Source organism: Doryrhamphus excisus, linkage group LG1 (assembly GCF_037039965.1).
Source record: "Doryrhamphus excisus strain RoL-2023G ecotype Guam linkage group LG1, RoL_Dexc_Guam_v1.1, whole genome shotgun sequence".
Classification (NCBI taxonomy): domain Eukaryota; kingdom Metazoa; phylum Chordata; class Actinopteri; order Syngnathiformes; family Syngnathidae; genus Doryrhamphus; species Doryrhamphus excisus.
Window position 1 is genome coordinate 22,448,485 of NC_136357.1, and position 26,070 is coordinate 22,474,554.

The following is a 26,070-nucleotide window of genomic DNA, read 5'->3' on the forward strand; positions in this document are numbered from 1 at the left end:
TGGTTAGCGTCAATAAATCTAAACTTTAAAAATTTTTAATTTTTTTTGCATGAGAAAATAATTAAAATTCAAATTAATCCATTACAGGCAAACAAAAATATTTACACAATATGTTTTTACAGTTTTACGATATGGAAAAAACCCTTTGAAATGTGTATGAAGACATACTGTATACATGATGAATGAAAGGGATACATGGACGGTCAAGGTAACGCTTACCTTCATTCAAGGTGTAAATGTTGACAAAGACACAATATGGCAACCAACAACACAAACACCACCTTCTTGTTTTGCCATGACTTATTTCTTGAACTCTCACAACAAATACCTGCAAAATAACCCAAAACTGAGCCAAAGAATTTTGCAAGTGGCAGCACCTTGACAAAAGATGATGAAAAACACAAATAAATAACTCATAGCAAAACAAGAAGGTGATGTCCGTGTTTTACTGAGTAAAAGTAAAAAGTAACCTTAAATGTTGATTTATCCGTTTAATTCCATGTGCATTAAGTATTGTTTTGTACTAGAATTGTAAAATTCTAAAAAAGTGTTTTGTCTCAACATTTTTGAAACTTGTCAGTTAGCAAAGAACTAACCGCTAATGACATGAAAGACGGGCGCCAAGAACACAGTAGGAGTCATGCAGTGTATTAACAACACTACAATATGAGCCAAACTGTATGCTAACCAAAACTGACCATCAGGGTATCCATAAAGATTGTCGACAAAGTTGGAGATGGTGTAGTCAAATGAGGGTGCGGATATTCCATCTTCTCCTTCGCTGTCGTCCACAAACTTCAGCCCTTCTCCTTGGTTAACACCCAGCAGGATGTCATAGTTCAGGAACTCGCCCTGGTGTTGAGACGTAAGAGGTACCAAGCATCAGATGAAGGGACTAAGAGAAGGGATGCGACCACTGACCTGCTGCATTAGGATCTCCGGGTCGTCCGGCACAACATCCCCGTCTACCACCGGTCCGAATGCGATGTGGTAGCGGGCGGGCTGTATGTCTTGGTCCACCAGCTCCCGGAAGCTCTTCCTTCTAAGGCAGTGCACCAACTCCGCCATGTCCCCCAGGGTGCAACCCACCTTCTTTGCCAGAATCTTGGTGTACATGACAGGTCGGTAGTTGACAGACCAGCTGGCGATGGCCGAGCCGCTCTGAGCGATGGCCCTCTGAAATAAACCTACGCACAAGGAAGTCGTACATGTTGATAAGACGTCCTTTCTCTTTTTTTCTCCCCCCCGTGGTGACACACTTACAGTATGCTCAATAATGCATATCTTGGAGGAGAAGCATTGAACGCGCCATGAAGAGGATCTTCCTGCTTGCATTGCAACCAGCAAAGAACATTTCTGAACATTAGAGGCAGGAAAGCAAAGCGCTTGTGTTCCATACGTGGGGAGACGGCGGCAAGGAACACGATGACAGCCCTGCACGCAGCACGACTTCAACTCCAAAAGCAGAAGAGATGGGGAAAAATAATGCTGTTGCAGTGCTGCAGTTACGTAAAGTGGCTTGCTGTCCCTCGGTTTTATCTGCAGACTCTGTCATTAATAATTAACCCCCCCCCCAAACATCCACCCGCCCTCACACACGCCATATATCGTCCGCTCCTTTCCCTGTGAAATCAATTAAGCAGCCTCTCCAGATTTCTTCTGCGCACACCGTGCCTTTAAAAAGAACCTGTTCCGTCTTAGAACCGTAAAAGTGTTGCATAGTCACTGGCCACAACATTAGGTACGCCTGTCAACTCTAACAGTGATACCATAAACCTTGAAAAACAGGGATAGTCATAGGAGTGATAGAATCATATCACACATAAATGGTTACGATCAACAGGAATAAGCGTAGACATGGAATAAAACAGGGCTGCACGGCGCACAAGTGGTTAGCGCACAGACCTCACAGCTAGGAGACCCGAGTTCAATCCCAACTTTAGCCATCTCTGTGTGGAGTTTGCATGTTCTCTGTTCTTCTGTTTTCTCCGGGTACTCCGGTTTCCTCCCACATTCCAAAAACATGCTAGGTTAATTGGCCACTCCAAATTGTCCATAGGTATGAAAGTGAGTGTGAATGGTTGTTTGTCTATATGTGCCCTGTGATTGGCTGGCCACCAGTCCAGGGTGTACCCCGCCTCTCACCTGAAGACAGCTGGGATAGGCTCCAGCACCCCCGCGACCCTTGTAAGGATAAGCGGTAGAAAATAAATGAATGTATGAATGAAATAAAACAATTACACCAGTGGTGTCCCAAGTAACGTGTTCCAAAAATACAATTAAGAAAGAAAACCAATAAACTCTGCAAAAGACCCTCCAAATCATGAGAATAAAGTTTAAATAATTGGACACTAAAGTCTCACGGGTGAAAAAAGACGTGATTTTTACTAGAATACAATCATAATACTATGCAGAAAAAGTAGGTCATTTTTGAAGCCATTATTTTTTTTAAATAATTGTAAGATTATGAAAAATAAACCAAACAAGCCTGCAATTTTTTGCAATTCTACTAAAATAAAGTATAAAATCTTAAGAGAAATGAAGTCCTAATAAAATTAAGAGAAGAAAGCTGAAACATTTGGAAAATGTAAATAAAAAAGCAGAGATTCCCAGAGTGGAGTCAAAGGGGGACATGAATGAAAATTTAAGCGGCGTGACCAGAGTGACAGTTACATAATGCGCCTGAACGCCTCATGTGCACGGCCTGCACAGTGCAGGGAGTAGGGTGGGGAGGAAAGACGACACTGATTCTCATATTGACTTCATTTCCTTATTGATTTATGCACTTGATGTGCCTTTGTTTTCATGATTATTTCTAATTATGACACGGATCATTCCTTGCACGCCATGTTGGAGCATACAGACGGTTTACCACTTTCTTACCACAGCTTGTTATAAATAACGAAACATGAGGTTGTCAATAAAAGCTCAGCTCCACTGTCTTTGTAAACACACGCTTTTGCTGATCTTATTAGACGGTGCAGGTATACCAAATGAAGCGTCTGGCCAGTGCATATTGATTCTGCTCCAGGTTTTGCAATTGGGAGGAGAATGCGTTTATACGGTGCGGTGCATAAGATGCTTTAAATTCACTACCCGGCAACATCAGCCATCTGTCTCCGTTGTCTGGCTCGTGATTATCAGAGATGTGCTCACCCATGCATTGCATACGCGGACTAAAAAAACATATCTTCAAGGTCACCTTGCCCTCGCAAAGGGTAACAGTCCGTCATTAACGTAATCCGATTTCTTAGAAGTACAAAGTGGCGTTGAAATGTTGAGTGAATGAGTGGATTTAGGGATGAAACATCTGGTGGGTATTTTAGAGGTCTGCCATCCAGAAAACAAACACAACACCGACGGATTAGTCCGTGCAGTCAATTATTCAGATTCAGATTTATCTTGGAAGTCCACCACCTACCTGATGTTGTTTGCATCTGTGCTTGCAGGAGAGACTCCTGAGAATTACTTTGAAAATTACCTGCAGAAGTCGACGTTTTTCCAGTGCGTTGCACCTGAAGAACCCCCCCAGTCCCCCACCAAAACACTTCATAATTGTGACGGACATGGCTGCAGTTACTTTTCATACCAAATACCATTAAATTCTTCCGAGTGACTACGACAAAAAAAAAAGATGAGATTAGGCCATAAATATGGTTAATGTTAATGTTATATTCCTAATGTGTTGTAATGTCGGTGATTATTTCAATTTATAGCTGGGGTGGGCCACACCGACTCACACTGGCTTAAAAAATTGAAACAACATATTTACTCACGGTGCAACAAAGCAAAAACACATCCGCATCACATAAATCAACTACTACTACGACTGCTACTACTACGACTATGCGGGTGATAAAGTACAACTAAGCACTACACATAACACATATAACATGCTCTGTACATGTCGACATGGTGGATTATTGGTAACTTCCTCCTATAAACCTAAACCTAAGACTCTAACCCTGGTCCTAAACTTATCCCTAAACCCAACTCCCTCACCCAACCACAGGCTCCTAACCCTGACAGTAAACTCACCCCTAATACCAACCGTAAATTTACCCCTATCCTAAACCGAGCTCTAAACTCAAGACCCTGACCCAACCACAAACTTCTAACCCTGATCGTAAACTCACCCCATCCCTATCCTTAAACCTAAGCCCGTAATACCAACTGTAAATTTAAATTTACCCCTATCCTTAATCCCAAACCGAGCTCTAACCCAAAGCCCCTAAACAAACCACAAACTCCTAACATTGACAGTAAACTCACCCCATCCCTAACCCTAAACCTACTGTAGCTAACCATAACCGTAAACTCATCCTTATTCCTAACCCTAAGTGTAAACATACCCCTATCCCTAACCCTAAACCTAAGCCCCTAAAACCAACCGTAAATTTACCCCTATCCTTAATCCCAAACCGAGCTCTAACCCGAAGCCGCTAACCCAACCACAAACTCCTAACCCTGACAGTAAACTCACCTCATCCCTAACCCTAAACCTAAGCCCCTAACACCAACCGTAAATTTACCCCTATCCTTAATCCCAAACCGAGCTCTAAACCCAGGCCGTAAACCCAACCACAAACTCCTAACCCTGATCGTAAACTCACCCGATCCCTAACCCTAAACCTAAGCCCCGAATAACCTACTGCAGCTAACCATAACCGTAAACTCTTATTCCTCTTAAACTCGTAAACTCTTATTCTTACCCTTATTCCTAATCCTAAACGTAAACACACCCCTATCCCTAATCCCAAACCTAGCTCTAAATGCAATCCCCTCACCCAACCACAACCCTAACCGTAAACCTAGCCCTAACCCTAACCCTTGCTTTTGTGGAACAACAGCCACCAGGGCAAACGGACTAGTTTCTTCCTGTACTTGCCATATTGCCTGAAAACCAGAGCAAACTGGGTGAACATTTTGGACAAAAAACAGATCATATGGAAACTGGGCCGGGTCAAGACCGAGTGGACCGTATGCATGAATAGAGGAAACCAATGTCAACAAACTGCTTCATTGTCACTCATTGTCCTTGTGTCTTTCGGCAATGTTGACCAGTGCCAGCGATGTCGAGGTAAGTGGGTTCCACTATACAAAGTAATCGGGGTAACCTCTCCACGACCCCAAAAAGGTACACATGCAAACGTGAAATGGTCCAACCGTGGAACATCGACAAGCCATTCCACACCAGAAGCATTGATTTGAACGTGCAATGGGAAACTAAACGTGCATTTTTCATTTTTCAAGGCTTTGCCAGGTTTGTCTGTTGATTGAAGTCCCACTGAGCAAAGGATATTTTTCCATCAAATCCAAGCCGATCTGTACCCCACAGACAGCAGCCAGATCCTTACCTTCGGAGTGGTGAGAGAGGATGAGAAGGTTAACACAGGTGGCACCGGCTCCCGAGCCAAAGATGGTGATTCTCTCCGGGTCTCCTCCAAAGTGGCCGATGTTTTCATTGAGCCAGCGCAGGGCCTGGATCTGATCCAACAAACCATAGTTCCCCTTAGCAGACTGGTCCCCTGTGCTCAGAAAGCCTGCAGGGTAAATGACAACAAACACAGAATGATAAGTGGGAGTCAGGAGCACAGTTTAAGGTTTGTGTACAAACAGTGGGGCAAAAAAATCACAGGCACAGTGTGGAGTAATGGAAGGCCTTGGCTGTGTTGTACACAGTGGCTACAACTCATTTTAAGGCCGCTAGGCCTCCGTACAGATACTTTTACACTGAGGAAAGCTACTTTGTTTCATTCGCACTCACTCCTACAAAGTAGCTCAAACTTTAATGAGGCTGTAGCACAGGGGTGTCCAAACATTTTCCCAGCAACTTTGCCACTTTCATATTTTTCAAGGCTACACATGTAGACTACACGCTAAGGAATTATTTACAGTATATTCCAAAAAAATCACTGCTTCGTCATACAGCAGGTGAAAAGCCCAATAGTGGAATTCACTTTGTTTGCGCTCCGGTTTTTGCTTTTTAATTTTCCAAATATTATTCAACTTTCGGCATAAGAAAATCTTGATACATTTTCCTCTTGTAAAATTCTGACTTTATTCCAAGAACATTTTGACTTTATTCCCATTATATCATAACTTTTCCATAACTTGGTTTCTCATAATATTACGACTTTCATTTTTCTTTCATATTTCAAGGGTAAAAGGGTATTATCTTTTCCAACTAACATTGCATTCTTGTAAAATGACAGCTTTCCTTCCATTTCTGATGATGATGTTTTTTTCACAACTGTTTCAACTTTCTTTCATAATTATGACTTTATTACCAGAATATTTTGACTTTATTCTCATAGTAATATAACTTTTTCCTCCAACCTAAGTTTCCAAAATTGATGGCTTGATTTGTTGTGTTGTTTTTTCATCACATTACAACTTTAAAAAAACATTTCTTTACTTCAACTAAATGTTTTCATTTTCCCTCGTTCTATTACAATATTAGGCCTGTAAAATTACAACCTTTTCTTAGATTACTACTTTTTTCATTTAAGCACTTTGACTTTTCTTGTATTCTTCTTCAGCTTTCCATACCTGACATTGCTTTTTATAATTTTATAGTAGAATTCTTTCTTCTTTAGAATTATTTTTCTTCTCATGTAATTATATATTTTTTCTTTTTTTTGGTAATTTTTAGACTGTGCCACAGGCAAAAAAAAAAAAATGTGGGCCACAAATGGTCTCCGGGTCACACCTTGGACATCCCTGCTTTAGGACACGAAAAAGTAATATTCAATATCAACTGCAGACCTGTTCAAGGTCATTTAGCTTATGCTGGACCTGGGCACCATTCCCTCTTGTTTCGGCCCGTCACTTGGATAATGCTGCATTACTACAATTTCCCTGTCTTTGTCTTATTTTGGTGGTTGTGAGTATTGATCTCATGCTAGCTGGGAGGTGTCATGAATTACTTGCCAGAGGAGCGAATCATTAGTCTTTCATACAGTTTTCAACGTTGTTGGTCGATGACTTAGTCACGGTTACAAAGAGTGTTCCAAGAAATAATAAGATGGACTACAGGGCTTTGCTTTGCAGGCCCATAAAATGTGGATTTGTGCATCCCTAGAGTGACGATGTAGACTTTGAGGACTGCATGACAGCTTGGTCTCCATCCTGTCGCGACCAAACAAGCAAGCAGGACAGCAGCAGCGCAAAGGACCAGTTGATCGCGTACAAAATCCGCATCGAGTTTTCAAGCACGTGGAGCAGGCAAATTAAGTCCGAAAGTTGATGATTACACACAAGTGACGGTGACGATGAGTGGTGATGACAATGTGCCAAATTGACCTCTCCACAACAATCAGAGCAAACTACACATCTCAGTCCACACTCGTCAGCGTACTTATACTGGTGTTAACAGCACTTTAAACCTGGAGTGATTTGGTTGCCCTAACCTGGTGTCATTGTGATTCATAACACTACATTGTCCACTTCCAGCTGCAGCCCATCACAGCGGAAAGGCAGGGTACACTCTGGACACATCGAAACTGACAACCGTTCACATTGTCTTCCGCACCTACAGGCGATGTCAAAATTGAAATGGTATTCTTGTGTGTGAAAGCCTGAGGCACATTCAGGCCTGGGAAGAATATGCCAGGAGGTTTTAGCCCAGGATCTTTTATCTGCCTGTGCTACACTGCCCTACTGTGTCCACATTGTTGGCCCAATTTATTTCATGTCTTTGCCCTAATCAGCGCACATTTAAATCTCAACAACTCTTTCACTTTTAGCCTGGAATTGTCTGTCATGTCGTTTTCCTTGAGCTACTACACCTAAGAATGTCAACATCTCCATCGATCCATCCACCCATCCACCCACCCATCCATTCCTTACCCACCCGTCCATCCATCCATCCACCCACTCACTCATCCACCCACCCAATCCAAAAACCATCCATTCACCCAATTCACCCACCCACCCACCCACCCATCCATCCCCTACCCACCCACCCATCCATCCCCTACCCACCCGCCCATCCACCCACCCACCCACCCACCCACCCATCCATCCATCCATCCATCCATCCATCCACCTACTCACTCATCCACCCACCTAACCATCCACCCAACCCACCCAACCATCCACCCACCGACCCATCCATCCACCCATCCATCCATCCATCCATCAATCCATCCACCCACCCATCCCCACCCACCGACCCACTCGCCCATCCATCCATTCTCCACTCATCCACCCATCCATCCACCCATCCACACCCACCCATCCATCCATCCATCCATCCACCCAACCCATCGATCCATCATCTGGAGTAGGGTCGTCGCAGGGGCAGCCCATACTTCCCTCTGCCTGGCTACTTCTTACAGCTCATCCCGAGGCGTTCCCAGAGGCCGATGTGCCCTGAAGACCTCCCCAGGGAGCCATCCAAGGAGGAGGTATCCTATTGAGTCCCCCAGGCACCTCATCTGGATTGTCTCAATGTGGAGTTCCTACTGGATGACAGTGCTTCTCACCTTATCTAAGGGAAAGCCCGCCCACCCACCCTACAGAGGAACATGATTTCACCTGCTTGTACCCGCAATCTCGTCTTTTTGGTCACTACCGAAAGCTCATGACCATAAGTGAAGGTAGAAACATAGTTTGACTGGTAAATTGAGAGCTTAGATTTTTGGCTGCGGATGCCGCACCAATCGTCCTGTCGATCTCACAAACCTTGAACTCTTGAGGCTGGACAACCAAGAACTCGGATTTGGACGTGCTGTTTCTCATCCCGGCACCGCTTCACACTCCCATCCAGCGAGAGCTGAAGACCACGACCTAATGAAGCCAGCAGGACCCCATCATCCAAAAAACGCACCCTAGAAATTCTGTCCATTAAAGTAACGAAGAGAATCGCTGACAAAGGGCGGCCCTGGCGGAGTCCAACCCCCACTGGAATTATGTAATTAGTTAAACAAAAGGGGCAAAGAAACACAGCCACCATAATAAACCCATTTCTTCATGAAAAACCATGTGACAACGCCCTGTCCTGTGTGCTGTTGCGGTTTTATATGGGCGGCAGGGGGCTCAGGAGAGCCGGTCGGTCGAGGAGGTTGTCCAGGTGGATTGGATCCAGCCACCTTCCTTCCATGGTGCCCACACGGTGTGAATGTTGGTGGTGGTCGGAGAGGAAGTCTACAGGTGTAGATCAGGGCTGCCATAAACGGTCATTTTAATATTCGACTCATCGGATCGAAAGAAAAACTCAAACACACTTGACTTTTGACTTATTATTGTGCATTATTATTAGGGCTGTCAAAGTTAACACGTTAATGGCGTTAATGGAAGTCCCCTTTAACAGCTGTGGTTTTTTTGACGCGCGATTAACGTGCACTGCTCCTGTTTGACCCTCGGCCTCCACCGTAGTTTGGTTGAAGCATGGTAACTCTGTAGCCCCAAGCTGGAACAAATATTGATGGGAAATGGAGAAAGAAAGGAGTATTTAGATTGGTAAAGTTAGCTTCAAAGCCCTGGCAGATGGCTCTTGTAGCAAGACCAAAGTTATTTGGATCTACTGTCGCTGTGTTTGACTTATCACGGATTCCATGGCCTGCTAGAGACTGGAGCAGTGCAGCTATTGTTTTTATTGTCATATACAGTGCTACCTTGGCTGCTATTGATGGGCTGTCAATGTGATGACCGTGGCTGTATTTTGATTTTGAACTGACACAAATAAACAAAACATGCTTGTGTCAGTGTGAGAGGTTTCACTCGCTCACATCGTTTCTGGGAGAGTTTAAGAGCTAATATGCTAATAATAAACAAAAATAGTAATCCAAAAATATGTTTACGGTATTGTTTTAAATAATGGCCCATAGTTCTCAAATTGCTATCGTTTTAAACAAACTCTGCGATTAAATGTGATTAATTGTAAGTCAACTATGGCCAAAATGTGATTAATCCCGATCAAATATTTTAATCGGTTGACAGCCCCAATTATTATATATTATCACACGACAAATTTGAATTACGCTGTCCATATTTATTTATTTATGTCATAAATTTTTTTTCACTTTTCTTGGTTGTTTTATTTTGTGATGAAATTGAATATCCCGGACACATGAATTTCTCTTAGAGATGAATAAAGTATCCATCATCCGTAAATTGAGTCGCAGCAGCATGAAGCTGCTCTTGTAGAAGTATCATTTTGAAGTGTTTACGGTTTATGCTAACTAAAAATAAAGACAATTAAGATGATAGTTCATGAAACCTTTCATGAAATATGCTCGTAGCAACAAAAACTTGTTTCCCTGTGTAGCATAAAGTGCAAACTAGTAAAATAAGGAAAAGGTACTTGCCTGAACACACAAAGAGAAATACTTCAGATCATTTTTTAATGGGTTTAGGTTTTCTTTCCATAATTTGTCTTTGGCATCAAAGACTTGATGAAGTAGGATCTGCCTGATAGGTAGTCGTCATGATAAAGGTTTTTGCAGGAAAAACAAAGATTAAAAAAAAGTCGACTAGTCGACTATTAAATGAGTTGGACATAATCGCGATGGTGGCAGCCCTCGTGGAGATGACCCCCACCAGAGTACGACTGAGGAGTGAATAAACAATGGCTTCACTTCACCGTGAAGCGCTTTGGGCGTCTTGAATGTAATCCATGATTATTATTATTATTATCCAAACACAAATGGCGGTCATTGTAATAACAGAGTGATCACAAGAAACGTACGCATGATTACATTCCGAGTTAATAGGATTACAAGTGTCAGTTACATGGCCATCCAAGTACACCCGACACGTGTGAACAGGGTAAGGGTGTTACCCGGGGCTTACGTTGTCCCCGCAGGTGACCGGCTTTCACCCCAATGTGACTCTGACCTGGAGAGGTATCATTGCTGACCTTTGCCTCTTGTCAAACCAGAGTCATGTGGAAGTGTCTGCTCGGTGGAGGAGTGCTGAGCTGCCGACCACGGTTGCCTGGCAACTGTCCAGAGCTTCAGGCTAAATGATATGGGCAGACACTCGCTAAAGCACTTGCATACAGACATGCAAGCACTTACACCGTCAAGCACACAAATGCATACACACACACACAGATGATGTTTGTGAACTTGCATGCAATCATGGCTATCCTGTCACTCTCTTTTCAAGGGTAACATAAGAGAGCATTTTCTGTTTGCTCTCCAGCACTGATGTCCAAACAGCTTCTCTCCTTCCTCATTTGGTAGGCTTGCTGTCTAGCTTCCGTCCACCACACACTGAGTTGGTCTTCCTACCGACTTAAGCGCTGAGAGCAGCATTTTACCCGACTGAAGACATGCATATTCAATACTGCTTTTGGTAACGGCTGGCAAAGTGTGGGAAGAGTCTTTAACCTTTAAATAAAGGCTGGGGGCAGTCAAAGGAATGGGCGAAAGATAGACCGCTAGTCGGGAGCTGATGGGAGGGGGGTTTAAAAGACAATTATAAAATAAACAAGGCAAGTGGGAGTGGAACCTCAGTTAGCATATGCCCCGGTTAGCATGTTTTTTCGGTTAACATTCCAAAATGTCGGATGGCTTCTGGCAAAAATACATTATGTTTCGGAGTCAGACCTTCTGGACTGGATTAATGGCGCTAACCAAGGTTCTGCATGGGTCTGTTGTGAAGAGTTGAGCTGAAAGGCAAAGGCCGGAAGGCCAAGATGGCAGGTACAAGCGGCTGAAATGAGACTTAAGCCGAGGTTACAACTGGAAGTGCGATTTTTGGGCCATGCGTTCCACACTTCGTTGTATTTATTTTTGGTTGTTGTTCTTGGAGAACGTAGTAGTCCGCTAGTGCGACACCACAAAAAACGTATGAAACACACACGCTGCCCGTACGGATGACGCACAAAGTCGTACAAAGTGCGTTTGTCTTGCAACCTGAAACAAACGTAAGCACCTGTTGAGTTTGACATGACAAAGAACCTCTGCAGGCGGTCTGCGCACAAAAATCAGCAAATCAGCAGCTCCCATGCACGGCCTCTATGCGTTTTGTGTATTTCCATTTTTTTGCTGCCGCCGCTGCGCCTCCATATTGGGATTGACCAGATGAGGCGGCTCGGGCATCTGGCCAGGAAGCATCCCGGACGCCTCTCCGGGGGAGGGGCACTTCCAATGGGGAGGAAGACTCTCAACTGTCTCTCAACTGGCCTGGATACTCTTTGGGATCGTCCAGGAGGATCTGGACAAAGTAACTTAGGCGGCTGCCCCTGCAACGCAACCTCAGATAAGCGGAAGAAGATAGATGGATGGAGAGATGGATGGACAAATAACAGCCAATCAAAAGACCGTCACAATATAAAGACTCAATAAAACTTGATTGATGCCTGCGCGACATGATGAGTGATTCTTCCAAAATACATTCACTACCGCTTAGACCTCAAGCTGCGAAATAAGGTGGCTGAAAACGAAATTGGACTGATCCGTGCAGTTTTGAGGAGGCAGGAACAAGTCAACCAAGGAAACAGGACACAGGTGGGAGAACATCGAGACAGCGAGCACAGTAGTCAAAAGCCTTTCACACAGATTAGACAAAATTAGCACATCAGAGAGGGGAGTTTTATTTCGCCTGTGTCATTCACACTGAACGCAGCCAAGTGGAACATGGCCGTGTCTGTGTGTTCACAAAGCGATCAGTCTATCAATTAGCTTCGCTGCGACATCTGTGCCGGCGACTGGTGCGACGTATACAATACTTGTCAAATAGTTATGATTGCTTGCAACACAAAAGACAGAAATATGTCTTGGGAGTTAATGAAACACTCTGGTGTTGGCATTGCGGAATGGAATCGTCCCTCGTTTGTAGCGATTAATTGGTTCCGGACTTGAGTGCGATAAAAACATGTCCACAATAAAAGATTCAATGTTAATAAATTGATTTTTTATGTAATGTTGTAATGCTGTTTATGACTTTCTAAATAAATTTTTTGACATTATTAGAGCTCTGTCGGCATGGAATAACACCCCTATAGTCACCTTTACACTGGTGATGGCCGCTAGCTGGTGAGCTAACAAGCAAGCGGGCTGGTGGCTGACTTTCTTCTAAAAACGTCCACATGGAATGGAAGGAGACCTTCTTTTCACTCTATCATATGGGACATGCCATAACTGACTGCATGCAGTGTTAAGGTAATGTCATGTAAGCTAATATCTCAATGTTTTGTGTCATTACTGCCACCTAGTGACCAGAATACTACATATCACTTGTATTGACATATGTTTTGACTAATAATAGACTACATTCTACCACCAAACAGCCATCTTTTATTCAGTCATTCATTTCTAAAAAACGGCCATATGGCGAGGGACACAGCTGCCTCTGACACTGCCTCCGAAGCCAGCTGATTCGCCACCCCCCACCCCATTCTGTCCTGGTGCTTTTCACACAGACCAGCCACCAAGTCTAAGATTCACTGCTTGAATAAGCGGTGCATGTATTTGCAAAAACGGGACAAGCATCATCAATAAACCAATCAACTGACAGGTATTTGGTATTGGTAATTCATGTATTATGATCTACTATCATTGTGTTTGAGGCAAAACGAGATATTCATATCAGCTCTGACTTTGGAAACCAGTGATGAAGATTTGTGACTCTTTGGTGGAGCAAACCACTAATTGTGTTTGCTTCATTGATGAGTTTCCCAGTGACTAGCTAGAGCACCACTACAGTATTTCCATCCATTCTGGTCTTCAGGCATGGTAAGCTACGGAGCATGTGCGACCTTCCTGTCACCGGAAGCCCGGGTTCTCACGTTGTTTAAGAGACTCACTGTCATCCGGTTGCTAGTCTTGCAATTCCCGGTCTTAGAATAATCGAAGGATTTATGCCGAGATAAAGGAAGTTGCTACCGATGCAGTCGAAACTCTCGCCTGCCAAAGTGGATATCTAGTCACATGGGCTTACGGTTCACAACTCTATGAGCGAGGTGGCCGGCTAGTGACCTTGTGTTGCTTTGTGCCGCATCAATGCCACTTTGCTAAGCTGTTAGCTGCAAATGATGAGTAAGTTGCAAAGTTGGCAAGACCAATCTCTCCTAGCCATCTACTGTATGCAGATGTTCCCAGACAGTCCCATTATAATGTGTTTATGCACCAGTCAATATATTCGTGGTGGCCACAAATAAGGTAGGGAAACACTGCGGTATGAAAAGAGGCCAAAGACTGCAGTAGGTTACTGATTACATGCGGACCATTGTTACTCGGCCTGCTTGTTGGACCGTGCCACCAAACTGGCATCAGTTCAATGGTGCTGCATGAAAGAACCCACCATTCTAGATGTTCCTTTTGCATGTATACTGCTGATCAAAATTTTAAGACCTGTTGCAAAATATGCTGGCGTAACCAAAGTGAAACAGGCTGTTCAGCAGCTGATCCAAAGTTCAGGAGCGCAGCCATTAAAAGTCAAATCTTGGCAAAAAAAGCCAAAAAATAGATTGACTGTAATTTAGTGTCAGGTATTCCCACTGTCATGATCTCTTGATGGCAATGGCAAAAAAGCTTTCTCTCTTTGAATGCGGCGGAATGGTTGAGCTGCATAAGCAAGGCCTCTGACAGCACGCCATTGCTGCTGAGCTTGGACGTCATTTCAAACTTCTGAAAAAGCATCCTGAGGCTCATCGAGCAAAAAAGTTAAGTGGTAGACCCCAAGAAAACGAGCCGGAGGATCAACATTGGCTGTCCAATTCAAATCGGGGTTGTTCCTGGTACCGAGTGTAGCCCGATAGCCGTCAGACATCATCCGCCAGGGAAGACTTTTAAGAAGAAAGAACGTCTTCAAAGGCCTTGTTTGTTTGGAATTTGCAGGACAGCACCAAACATGGGACATTGAAAGGCGGTAGAAAGTTCTTGACGGACCTGACGGCTTCCAGCGTTACTGGCATGACAAGGAGATCCCACCTGAGATGTTTTCCATCACCATGACCCCTCAATGGAAGAATGGTGCTTCATGTTGTGCAGGGGCGTCAAACGGCAGCTGGCTATGTGGAGAAGTTGCAGGGGGCGTCCGTCATGACCGAAGGCCATCATCTGTGTGGTAATGACTGGCTTCTTCAACAGGACATCGATACACTTCACAGAGGAACAAGCCATCTTGACCACCCAGAGGAACCTTCCCACACCATCAAGTATGTCCAAGCATTTCAGCTACTAATCAGTCACTCCTTTCCTATTTTACAAGGATTTCTCACTCTTGTCTCACTCTGGGTTTGCATTATAAAGCTCTACTTAGAAGCTCCAACATTTCGATCAGGAGCATAGTACTGTACATGTGGGAAAAAGTTCTGCTCCAAAGTAGAAAAGTGCTGCTAATGTGCCCCTCTGCTACACGTGGCCTGAGAGTGATGGCTAACTGTGAGGCCATTGGATGCATGCCCAGTGTATGATGGACCCCTGGGGTAGGTGACCCCGGTGTGAGGGACTCCAGAGACGGGATGCATGAGAGACACCGGGGGAGGTAGCGACGCTCTGCATGCACTCTGACTGCAATATCAACAATCCAAGCTCTTTCCCAGCATGTTTGGGTGTGCAGCTTTCCTACACACCAGTTACCGTACAAGCCCACCGTGATTATGATATTGTTATAGGTGATTTAAATTCCCACTTTCCAGTGTTAATGAGCTGTGCAATGAAACGGAGCAGTCCATTGGGAAAGCCGTATTTAAAGCATCAAAAACAACATAACATCATGAAAAAAAAGCAAAATGCTACAGTCAAATGTCAGCTTGAATTCACGACACACTCACTAATCATGTTTGCCGTTCTATGTATCCACTCAACTGCATGTGCTTATAAATGACTCATAATTCTTGGCATGGGATTATGTCATTTTACATTCATCACCACACATTAGCCGTCCAATTATTCCAATGTGGATGCTACATTAGCAGCTCCTGCACACAGCTCCCATCAGAGGTTATTGGTGAGTCACGTTAAAAAATAGATGGAGACTATCTTTCCTTCCTCCAGAATGGCTGCTAAATTACACAACAAGGCAACTCCCAAATCCTGGTATTTGGGGTGGACTCCAGACCCCCAGAATTTGATTCTGATGCTTGTAGAGTACAAAATGTGACGTGTTGGATGTATTATTTTGGCGTGTTTGTTCCAGCTGAGCTTTGGTGAGTACCCTGGAACTATTCAACGTGACTTTTTCTGTCTTTGATAGAAAACGGACGGTTAAGTCGTCCCCTGAAGGCCCAGGTAACCCGCTACTGGTAGTAAGCTTCACCAAGCCTTGATTTGCACATGTTCCTTGTCCAAGTTAGAGCTGCCCGTGAAGGGGCCCATGAGGGGCCCTTGAGGGGCTCACGAGGGGAAGTGAGAGCGAGAAGGGTCCAACATTGAACAATGCAGATTGAAATTGACTACTATCAAAATTTGCCATGAATTTGCCCCCTCCGAACCACCCTTACATTCCATGAACCATTTTAATATTATGTACATTGTAAAAAAACAATACTTTAGAGATGAAACCATTAAACAAACAACACTGTTGTAGTCCACTGCATTTTTTGAAAGGCAGACCTACATCGTATAATGGCTTCTTCAAATGGCTTCTTAACTCTTATTTTGTCTACTATACTCGGTGAGACGAGTGTAAAGTCATTTAAAGCAGAACAAAATCAAGTAACATGTAATCTGTCTTATTTATGTCCACTGTGTCTCTGATTATATATATTCTATTGGGTATAATATGTAAAGGTGACTATAGGGGTGTTATTTCATGTGCTGAGGGCTCTAATAATGTTTAAAAAATGTATTTAAAAGGTGGAACACAGGTTTTCTATGCCATAAAATTCACTAATTACGGTTGGGTCTGGAACCAATTAGCCGCCATAAAGAAGATAGGACTGTATGGGAACCATATACAAACTACATTGTTGTAGTTCCACTGCATTTTTTGCAAGGCAGCATCGTATAATTTTAAGATGGCCATTTGTGAGGCAATTAAACAGACAAATATAGCAGCGCATACTAAATGTGACATATTTCAGGGAGTGATTTGTTTAATTTCCAGGAGGAAGCAGTTAACAGGACCTGGGGGGGGGGGGGGTCTAGCCAATAAAGAATGGAACAGGACAATTGTAAATATGACCGTTGAAGGAGCATCCAGAAGAAGCGTGCACCTCTTCTTCCCCAGGTGAAAAATGTGCTCACTCCCAGTGCCCACTTTGGCTGGTCTTTTCTCCAGAGTTCATTAATTAGTTAATTAGTTAATTAGTGTGAACAGATGGCTTTGCAGCCCAAATCAGAAGGCTCCGCGAGCCCGGAGCAGGAGCAACGCAGGAGAAGGTGAGGAAGGATCTCAACCATCACCAGACCTCTGATCCAGGCTGTGTGCTGCAGACATTTCTTATTCAGGGTAATTAATATTTCACAGCTAAATTCTGGGTTCTACATCTCTTCCTGAGAAAAAAAAGCCATATCCATGCTGCATCGTGCGTGGCGGTGCGGTGGACACACTGGTGCAGACCTCGTTTGAATGAATACTTTGCATCGCTGCAGATTGAAAAGGCACTTCTGAGGGTTTATTTTTAGACCGTTCTCATCTCCCCCCTTCTGTTTCCCTCACTGTCTCTCACTGATTCTCCCTCGCTCATACGCCTCCATTGCCTGTTCTGTCCCCCCGCCCCCCATTCCCGATTCCCTATCAGCCTCTTAAAGGTACAGGCATGGCACGGAATGAAGTTGGCACGAGTGCGCTTCCCACCGTGTAAGTACAGGCTAATACCAAAGATTAGAGCAGAAAATTACTTAAATACGACACGCTGGTGTTTCTCACTCAGACTCAAATTTGCACTGTCAGAGTGGTGCGACATGAAAAATTTAAATGGACGCTGCATTATTCATTTATATATTTCATACATGGCACGCTAAACAAATAGCCCCCACACACACAGACGGCATCCCTTGCCCGCTACACTGACGCTGCACATACACATAAGGACCATGGCCTTAGTACACTCACCTATTTACAGCCTATCTGTGAGAATGAGAGTCCAACCACGTTACAACAACAACGCCAAGAATCAAGGGCACTGCGTCACGCCTCAGACTCACCCGAGCAGAATCCTTCCCCACCTCTTCAAGTGTGTGTTTTATCTGCATATTAATAGTTGCCGAGCAGTAAACATACCGTGCCGTGCATGAGTGCACATCAAACATCAGCGCAGCAAGCCCGCTTCCCAGGCTGCAGCGAGCCCAAAGAAAGACGCCGCTGCCCATTTCTACAACTTGCATTTCAAAAGACACAAGTGGAATCACATGCTCAACTGGCTGCTTATTTCATGTGACGGCATGTTTCAAGGATCATGCAACAAAGTGAGCAGGACACAGCTGCAGGTTGCGCTTCTCAAACGCACTTTGTCCTTGCCCCCCCCCCACCCCGTGCCTCTACCCATTGGCCCGGATCACGTTACCCTGTGTTAATATGCAATGCCACTCTTGGACAGCATCCTAAACTACTCTCATCCCCGTGTTTGTCAGTGTTCAGAAGTGTTGAAACAGGCCTGATGCACCAAACAAGATCTGATTACCCAACTGGGAAGGCAACAGAGAATGTGTGCAAAAGACGACGGCGAGTGTAAACACCTGAGTCCGCTACTCTATCCCGCCGGCATCCGCTGCAAAACTGTGACAGAATGGACAAATACGCCGCTTCATCCAGAAATACTAGAACTGGAACAGACACATTTGACTGGCAGGATGTCGGAATAGTCGGAAGCTATCGTCTGTGTTCACAATCATACAAACACAAATTGACTCAGCAAAGGCCGAAAAGCCGCGCCCATAAAAATGCCTATTTTTGACAGACAGCTCGCTGCTCCCCCCTGCAAACCCTCCTGTTAGCTCGACGTTGAATAAAGTGTAAGGTACATAAAAGATAAGGTAACATGGTTTAAAAAAAAAAACGTTTAAAATGCATAAATATGGTTAGAGCATTTAAGAGTAGTAATAGTTCATGTCATACATATAAATTTCAGTTGTAAAAGAAAAAAAGACACCCTACTATTTATTTTATATGTTTGTTTCTAAAATAACCAAATCTCCATTGTTGGCGTTTGGGTGTAATACCGCAAGGTCCACTAGGGGGTGCTAGCAGCGATGGTGGTATAGAGTAGGTGACAAAACGACAGAGGAAGAATAAATCGTGAGGGTGAATATACATCAAGTCATCTTCGATTGTCTTCCTTATTCTGTACCACAGGTTAGTACAAAGTAGAGATAATTTATACTAACGGCTGTAAAGAGTTTAGAAAGTTGCTAGAGTAAACAGCTGACTTACAAAATGTGTTGTAGAGCATTTGAACATAAGCGAAATGGCTAATGCTAGCCAGCGTTAATAGAATGAAGTAGGCTAATTGAAAAATGTGAACTGTGTCTGGACACAAATTGGTAATTGTTGACGTAATCATCTTATGATATCTGAAGATTTGTTATTTTTGAGAGGAAGAATAAATCCTGAGGGAGAATATACGTCAAGTCATCATGGATTGTCTACCTCATTCTGTATCACAGGATTTTCAAGGCATACAACCCCTCCAGGTGGTGGAGGAGCAACATAAGCTACTAGCCGGCTAGCTACTAGCTTGCAAGCTACTAGCCGGCTAGTGACTAGCTGGCGATGCTGCAGGCCTCTAGCAAAGGGTAATGCTACATATTTTTGTTTTGATGCTAGGTCTAGCGTTCCTTACTATGTGAAATCAAGGCACCCAGGATGGATGTTCCCAAAATACTGCAACTACTACATGTTATGTGAATGTACATGTTGCTACAGGCTCACAAGATAGATAGAAAAGCATAAAATGTTGTTGGAGCTTTTTGGTGGTCTTTTAATAACGGCCTTTCTGAGCAGAATAGTTGTATCCCATTACGTGCAGTAATGAGGTGCCTCTTTTTAGCTCATGTCTTTCCCTTTTCTGGGAATGCACGTGATGGGACACACTCATTCCACCTAGAAGCTCAGGAAACAGAAATGCACAGACAAACAGAAAGACGTGTGTTCATGTCTCATGGCTTATCCGGGTCCGGGTCCCGGGGCAGCAGTCTCAGTAGGGAAGCCCAGACTTCCCGGTCCCCGGCCACCTCCTCCAGCTCCACCAGGAGGACACCAAGGCGTTCCCAGGCCAGCTGTGAGACATCATCCCTCCGGCATGTCCTCGGTCTGCCCCGGGGCCTTCTCCCAGCTGGGCATGCCCGGAACACCTCACCAGGGGGGTGTCTCAACTGGCTCCTCTCCATGTGAAGGAGCAGCGGCTCTACTCTGAGCCCCTCCCGGATGAGTTTTCCTTTAGATGCAGCATATTTGGATTTCCCAATCGTACCTCGCTACCAACCTCGCTTGGCTAGTGCTAGTTTGAAGGTGTCCATCCTTTGTGTACATTTTATGAACTTATCCACTTTTTCTTTGTCTTTCTGTTCATTTGACAACACGCACAATAAAAATATTGTTGTGCTGGTCGGAGTGTCATCAAATGCCCCTAGTGCAAGAATGAGGAAGTACCGATACAAGGAGTAACACCATACTCACCGAGCACGCCCAGTCGATAGTTCATGGTGACCACGATGACATTCCCATACGCGGCAAGGACGCTGCCATCAAACATGTTCCCCGAGCCCTCCATGTAGGAGCCGCCGTGAATGAACAACATCACCGGCTTCTTACGGCGGTCACGGATATCTGTGGAAGCACACACATTGATCAGATTGATGATTTTTAGGTTAAATTGACATCTAGAAGAACATCACAAGTGGAACCTTCTAGCAGTTTCATCCCACACGTTCACATCGAGAGTGAGGCAGTGAAAAAAGTGTGAGTAAAGGAATGTGGGCATAGAAATTAGAAACAGATGACGATGTACTCAGACACTTGGAATCTCTGAAGTTATTAAAAGTGAGTCCTTTTCTAATTTCTAGCTTTCGGAAAAAGGTGAAAGAGCTACGCAGATGTCATGTGGACGGAAGAGTCACGCATGACAGGAAGTAGTAGGAAGTGAGAAAGCGTGGAGGAGTGTCGTGTGCAGAAGGTTACGCATTGGAGGGGAATTTAACGCATGTGCACACACACGCGGCATTCCGAAGACGCATTCAAAGACGTTGTGATTAGTCATGTGCGATACCACTGATTTCAATTACGATCTGATACCGGGTAAAATTCATGCTGGTATCGGCCGACTGTAGACAAACTAGACTAGCCAGACTAGAGATCATCTTCTACGACAACCTGAACAGTTCAGCTGCCATGGACTTGAAGCCCTGAGAATACAAAGACCTGGATTGTTGACAATGCTCACAAGCATAGGAAACAATGGAAACTCACTTCATCCGTTCACAATACGCTTTATATAGAGAACAACTGGAGTTTTACATGCAGGAAACAATGCAAAATGCATATACAATAATCCCGTCTTTGTCGTGGTTAATTGGCTCCAGACCCGACTGTCATAAGTGAATTTTTGTGAAGTAGCATTCTTTAGTTATAAATGTAATACTTTCACAGTTAACTTGTTTACAACCTTCCAAATATGGTTTTCAAACATTATTAGAGACCTCTAGACATGAAATAACACCCCTATAGTCACCTTTACACTCCTACTATCTACTACAGTAGACATAAGACACTCTAGACTAGTGCTCTTATGTGTGCGTTACTGTCAACCCGAAAGGCAGGCAGACAGGAAGTACCGTCGGGGTTTCAGAGTTGAATTTCAGATTTAAATGCAATTTTGTGAGATAATTCAAACCAGGAAAAAAATCTGGTTGTGTATCCAGGCAATCAAGTCTGGTGCTTGTGTGTAATAATAACACTACTGACACCTGGTGACCAGTGTAGAATACTACATATCATCAACGTCTTTGAATATGTCTACTTCATGCCTTATATACAGTCTTATATAATACTTAACTCGGGCAAAAACACATGCAATATTTACATCAATATAAATATGATTTGACCCAAAATAGGCCGTATATGTCATGATCTGCACTTGTTTTGGTCTGCTGCCCCCTGTTGTCTCTTTTCTGTGCTGCAGCAGACCCTGCCTGTTCACCTGGTCTGCACACCTGCTGGCCATCATCAGGCCTTCATATATCGCTCCACTTCCATTGTTCCCCTGTCAGATGGTCGTCTCGTCATGCCTTGTTTTGCCTCGTCCTGCCTGCATATTGCACGCTTCAGTTTTTGCTCCTGACCTTTTGCCCCTCTGCCTTGTAACTTGCCTTTCCGCTGCCTACTGTCTGTAAGTTGAGCCACTTTGGATATCCTTATTTGATACTTCCAACTCTTTTTGGTTGTACTTTTAGCTTACCGGTGACCTTCTGTCACCTGCGTCTTGTACTTTGTTTTTCCTCCTCTGTGAGCGCCCTTTGTTTATGATTAAATACCTTTTACTACACTTGCCTTGGTCCCTGCTCTGGGTCCTCAACACCTGGCACGAGTGCCACCCAGTGTAAAGAGGTATTCAACCGTAGCAAATGAATGCACACACCTATTACGCCAAATAGGCTGAGATTAAAACGCTGTTTGTGCTGTGAGCATATACTGTAGTAACAGGCACATTCATGATAACATGTAATACTTACAGTATTTATTCATGTTTAGGTCAGTTTTAAGAATTAGCAAAACGTCCCTCCTGGGTGCAATGACTACACATACAGTAGCAACGAAGAAAGCAACTCTACGCCTAGTGTCCAAAACAAAAAGACAATACATAGTGTTACCTTTCGCTTGCGGCCTTAGGCATTGTGAGCGAGTGTGTGGTGAAGCTATAGTCTCTAGCCGGTGTGGTGTGACGAGGTGTCACTATGCCAGTAATATCCTTCTTGAGTGTAACAACAATGTTAATAACAATAACAATAATAATGTCGCTGTATAGCTTGGTTAATACACAGGTATTACGTGCATCTTAGCTGCCTCTTTTTTTAGCTGTTTTTGTACCTTTAAAACACACAGGCAAGAGACAGACATGTGTCTCACAAAAGGATTGTTGATGATGGCCACTTTTCCTTGAATAAACTTCATGAATAATTCTGGCATATCAATGAAACACAAATGTCCTCCCGAATACCAAAGTCATATTGTCTGATGCCTCTGGCCTGTGAGGGGACACCTTTCAAAACCACCAAACCTCCTCAAGTGTGTAACAAATGGTGCAACCACTCGGATGCCCCCCCTCCCCCTTCCAAATAAAACCCCTCTCGCTGCATCGGTGGTATGGTCTCAGCATCCGAGCAACGAGAGCCGAGCCGGTGCAGCCCAGTTAAGCCGAGCGTCTGCACGATGCAGGCCATGTGGATAATTTGTATGAAAGGCAGACCAAGTGGAAACATAAATAACAGCCACAGCATCTGTTTACCCCCATGAGCCAAAGCACTCGGTGATGGGGCGAAACAGAGATAGCAGCAGAGGAAGAGCGATAAAGAGGTATAAGACAGAGGGGAAGACGATGAAAATAGGACAGCGTGAGAGAACAGAAGCGTGCGTGCGTGTGTGTGTGTGTGTGTGTGTGTGTGTGTGTGTGTGTCGGGGATGCTAACGACGTGGATGGAAGGTTCACACCAGAAAAACAACAACATGATAGCAAGGATGAAAAAACATGAGATGCTAAAAAGCCAGTCACACACAGCGGGATACGCTAATGAACACTCACATTCACACCGCAGTCATACACACACACACACACACACACGCACAATGCTTGCATCGGCAGCTGCGATGCTGAGTCGCTATGGAAACTGCTTTTCGCTAATAGAACTGCACCAGCCATTCCATTGCACCGACTCACTGAATGCCTGTTGCCGTGGTAACAAATTCAACTCACGTCTTTGCACACCCGCCTGCATCACCACCTGAATCTCAGGTTGCACAAGTCTTGGGTGCGACACTCACAGGCGCACGTACACACACACACACACACACACACGACACATTATGGATCACACCAGTGACTCCAGCAGACGGCTACAAAGAATAAACAATTTTCTGTCCCACAGTCCAACACGCTGCTCTTCTCTGGCGTGTTCTAAACCTCTGCTAATTTCCCAGAGGATATGTAAACTAATTCAATTATGCTTAAGCAATACCAGGACAGTAAAGAAGAGCCCGTGTGAAGGCGTCAGCACACACAAAGACAAACGAATCACTTGACATGTAGCAGCCATGTCAAGGCCCAAACTGTGGGTGGCGTCACTGCTGAGAAGCAGCTTCTCTATCAGGACTTTTCGTAAAGAAATGAACACATTCTACATCATTCAATATTTTCTGTGATTTTCAAAAAATGAATGAGCAATGTCAATGTTGCCCCATTTTGGTGAAAATTCATTTGACATTTAACATTACATGTAACATTCTGCTTAGTTTGTGCAAGGTGGGACGACACAGGTCCTAACACGGTCGTTGGATGGTTGGTCATTTTTTTGTCGACTAACTCCTCCCCAAGTTATGAAAGGATGATCCATCGTCACGATGTTCAGCTCATTCACATGTACTGTCATTTCGTATTTTCTGTTGTCCCAAAAATGAATGGGCGACCCTGACTGCTGGAATTTTTTGGACCATTCCCATGAAATTCTTCTTATTCAGCAGGATCACATGGCTCAGTCTGCATTTTTACTTTCTGTTATTTCAAATTCCGCCAAATCTATCAGGACTGTAAAATAAAATTCCCTCATTTTCTATCCATCCATCCATTTTCTTCCGCATATCCAGGTCGCGGGAGCAGCAATCTCAGTAGGGAAGCCCTGACTTCCAGCTGTGAGACATAATCCCTCCAGCGAGGCCTGTTCCCGGCTGGGAATGCCCGGAACACCTCACCTGGGAGGCGTCCGGGAGGAATCCGGACTAGATGCCCGAGCCAGAGAAGCGGCTCTACTCTGAGCCCCGGATGACTGAGCTCCTCACCCTATCTATCAGGGTGAGTCCAGCTACCCTACGGAGGACACTAATTTCAGCCGATTGTATCCGTGATGTCATTCTTTGAGACATGACCCAAAGGTCATGACTTTAGGTGAGGATGGGAACATAGATCCACATAGAACATAAATCCACCTTCCGGCTGAGCTCTCTTTTCACCATAACGGTCCGGTACAGCGACAGCATTACCGCAAAGGCTGCATTGATGCATTGTCTGTCGGCCTCAAGCTCCCACCATCCCTCACTCGTGAACAAGACCTCGAGATACTTAAACTCCTCCACCTCGAGCAGGACCTCATTCCGGCCCTGAGGGAGCACTCCACCCTTTTCCGACTGAGAACCATGGCCTCTGATTTGGGAGTGCTGAGTCTCATCCGAGAATGCAAACTGTCCCAGTAAACGCTGAAGGTCGCAGTCCGAAGAAGCAATCAGGACCACATCATCTGCAAATAGTAGAGATGAGATCCTAAGGCCCCCGAAACAGAATGCCTCGATGCCTTGGCTGCGTCTAGAAATTCTGTCCATGAAAATTGTGAACAGAATCGGTGACAAAGGGCAGCCTTGGGCGGAGGCCAATGTTCACCGGAAACAGGCTCGACTTACTACTTGCAGTGGGAACCAGACTCCTGCCCCGTTTGTATAAGGACCGGATAGCACGTAGTAGCGCGCCACCAATCCCGTACTCCCGGGCACTTCCAAAGGGCAACACCCGTTGCCAGGTTGGGCAAACTCCCATGCACCCTCCAGCACCCTGCCAAGGGTGTAGAACTGGTCCAGTGTTCCACGACCAGGACAAAAACCGCATTGAACCTCTTGAAGCAGAGGTTCGACCAACGGGCGTACCCTCTCCAGCACCCTGGAATAGACTTTCCCAGGGACGCTGAGGAGTGTGAACCCCCCTGTAGTTGGAACACACCCTCTGGTCACCCTTCTTAATAAGGGAGCCCACCACCCTGGTCTGCCAATCCAAAGGTACTGTTCCCGACTTCCACGCAATGTTGAAGAGACATCAGCCAAGACAGTTCCTCAACATCCAGAGCCTTGAGGAATTCTGGGCGGAACTCGTCCACCCCCGAAGCTTTTCCACTGAGGGGCATTTTGACCACCCCAGATACCTCAGCCACGGTGATGGAACTGTCCGGGTATGTGTCCTCAGACTCTGCTTCCTCTATG

The 26,070-nt window shown here is 44.7% G+C and overlaps 1 protein-coding gene across 1 annotated transcript in view; it reads right to left on the reverse strand.

Moving 5' to 3' along the window:
• The window catches only part of LOC131131892 (neuroligin-2-like), an 88,626-nt gene that overhangs the window by 12,732 nt on the left and 49,824 nt on the right, over positions 1 to 26,070 (reverse strand). Inside the window, exons 4-7 of the mRNA XM_058076905.2 lie at positions 20,518 to 20,667; positions 5,358 to 5,543; positions 922 to 1,187; positions 699 to 852 (exon numbers count right to left, since the gene is read on the reverse strand). Of these exons, the coding sequence (XP_057932888.1) occupies positions 699 to 852; positions 922 to 1,187; positions 5,358 to 5,543; positions 20,518 to 20,667 (756 nt within the window). The remainder of the gene's footprint in view (positions 1 to 698; positions 853 to 921; positions 1,188 to 5,357; positions 5,544 to 20,517; positions 20,668 to 26,070) is intronic.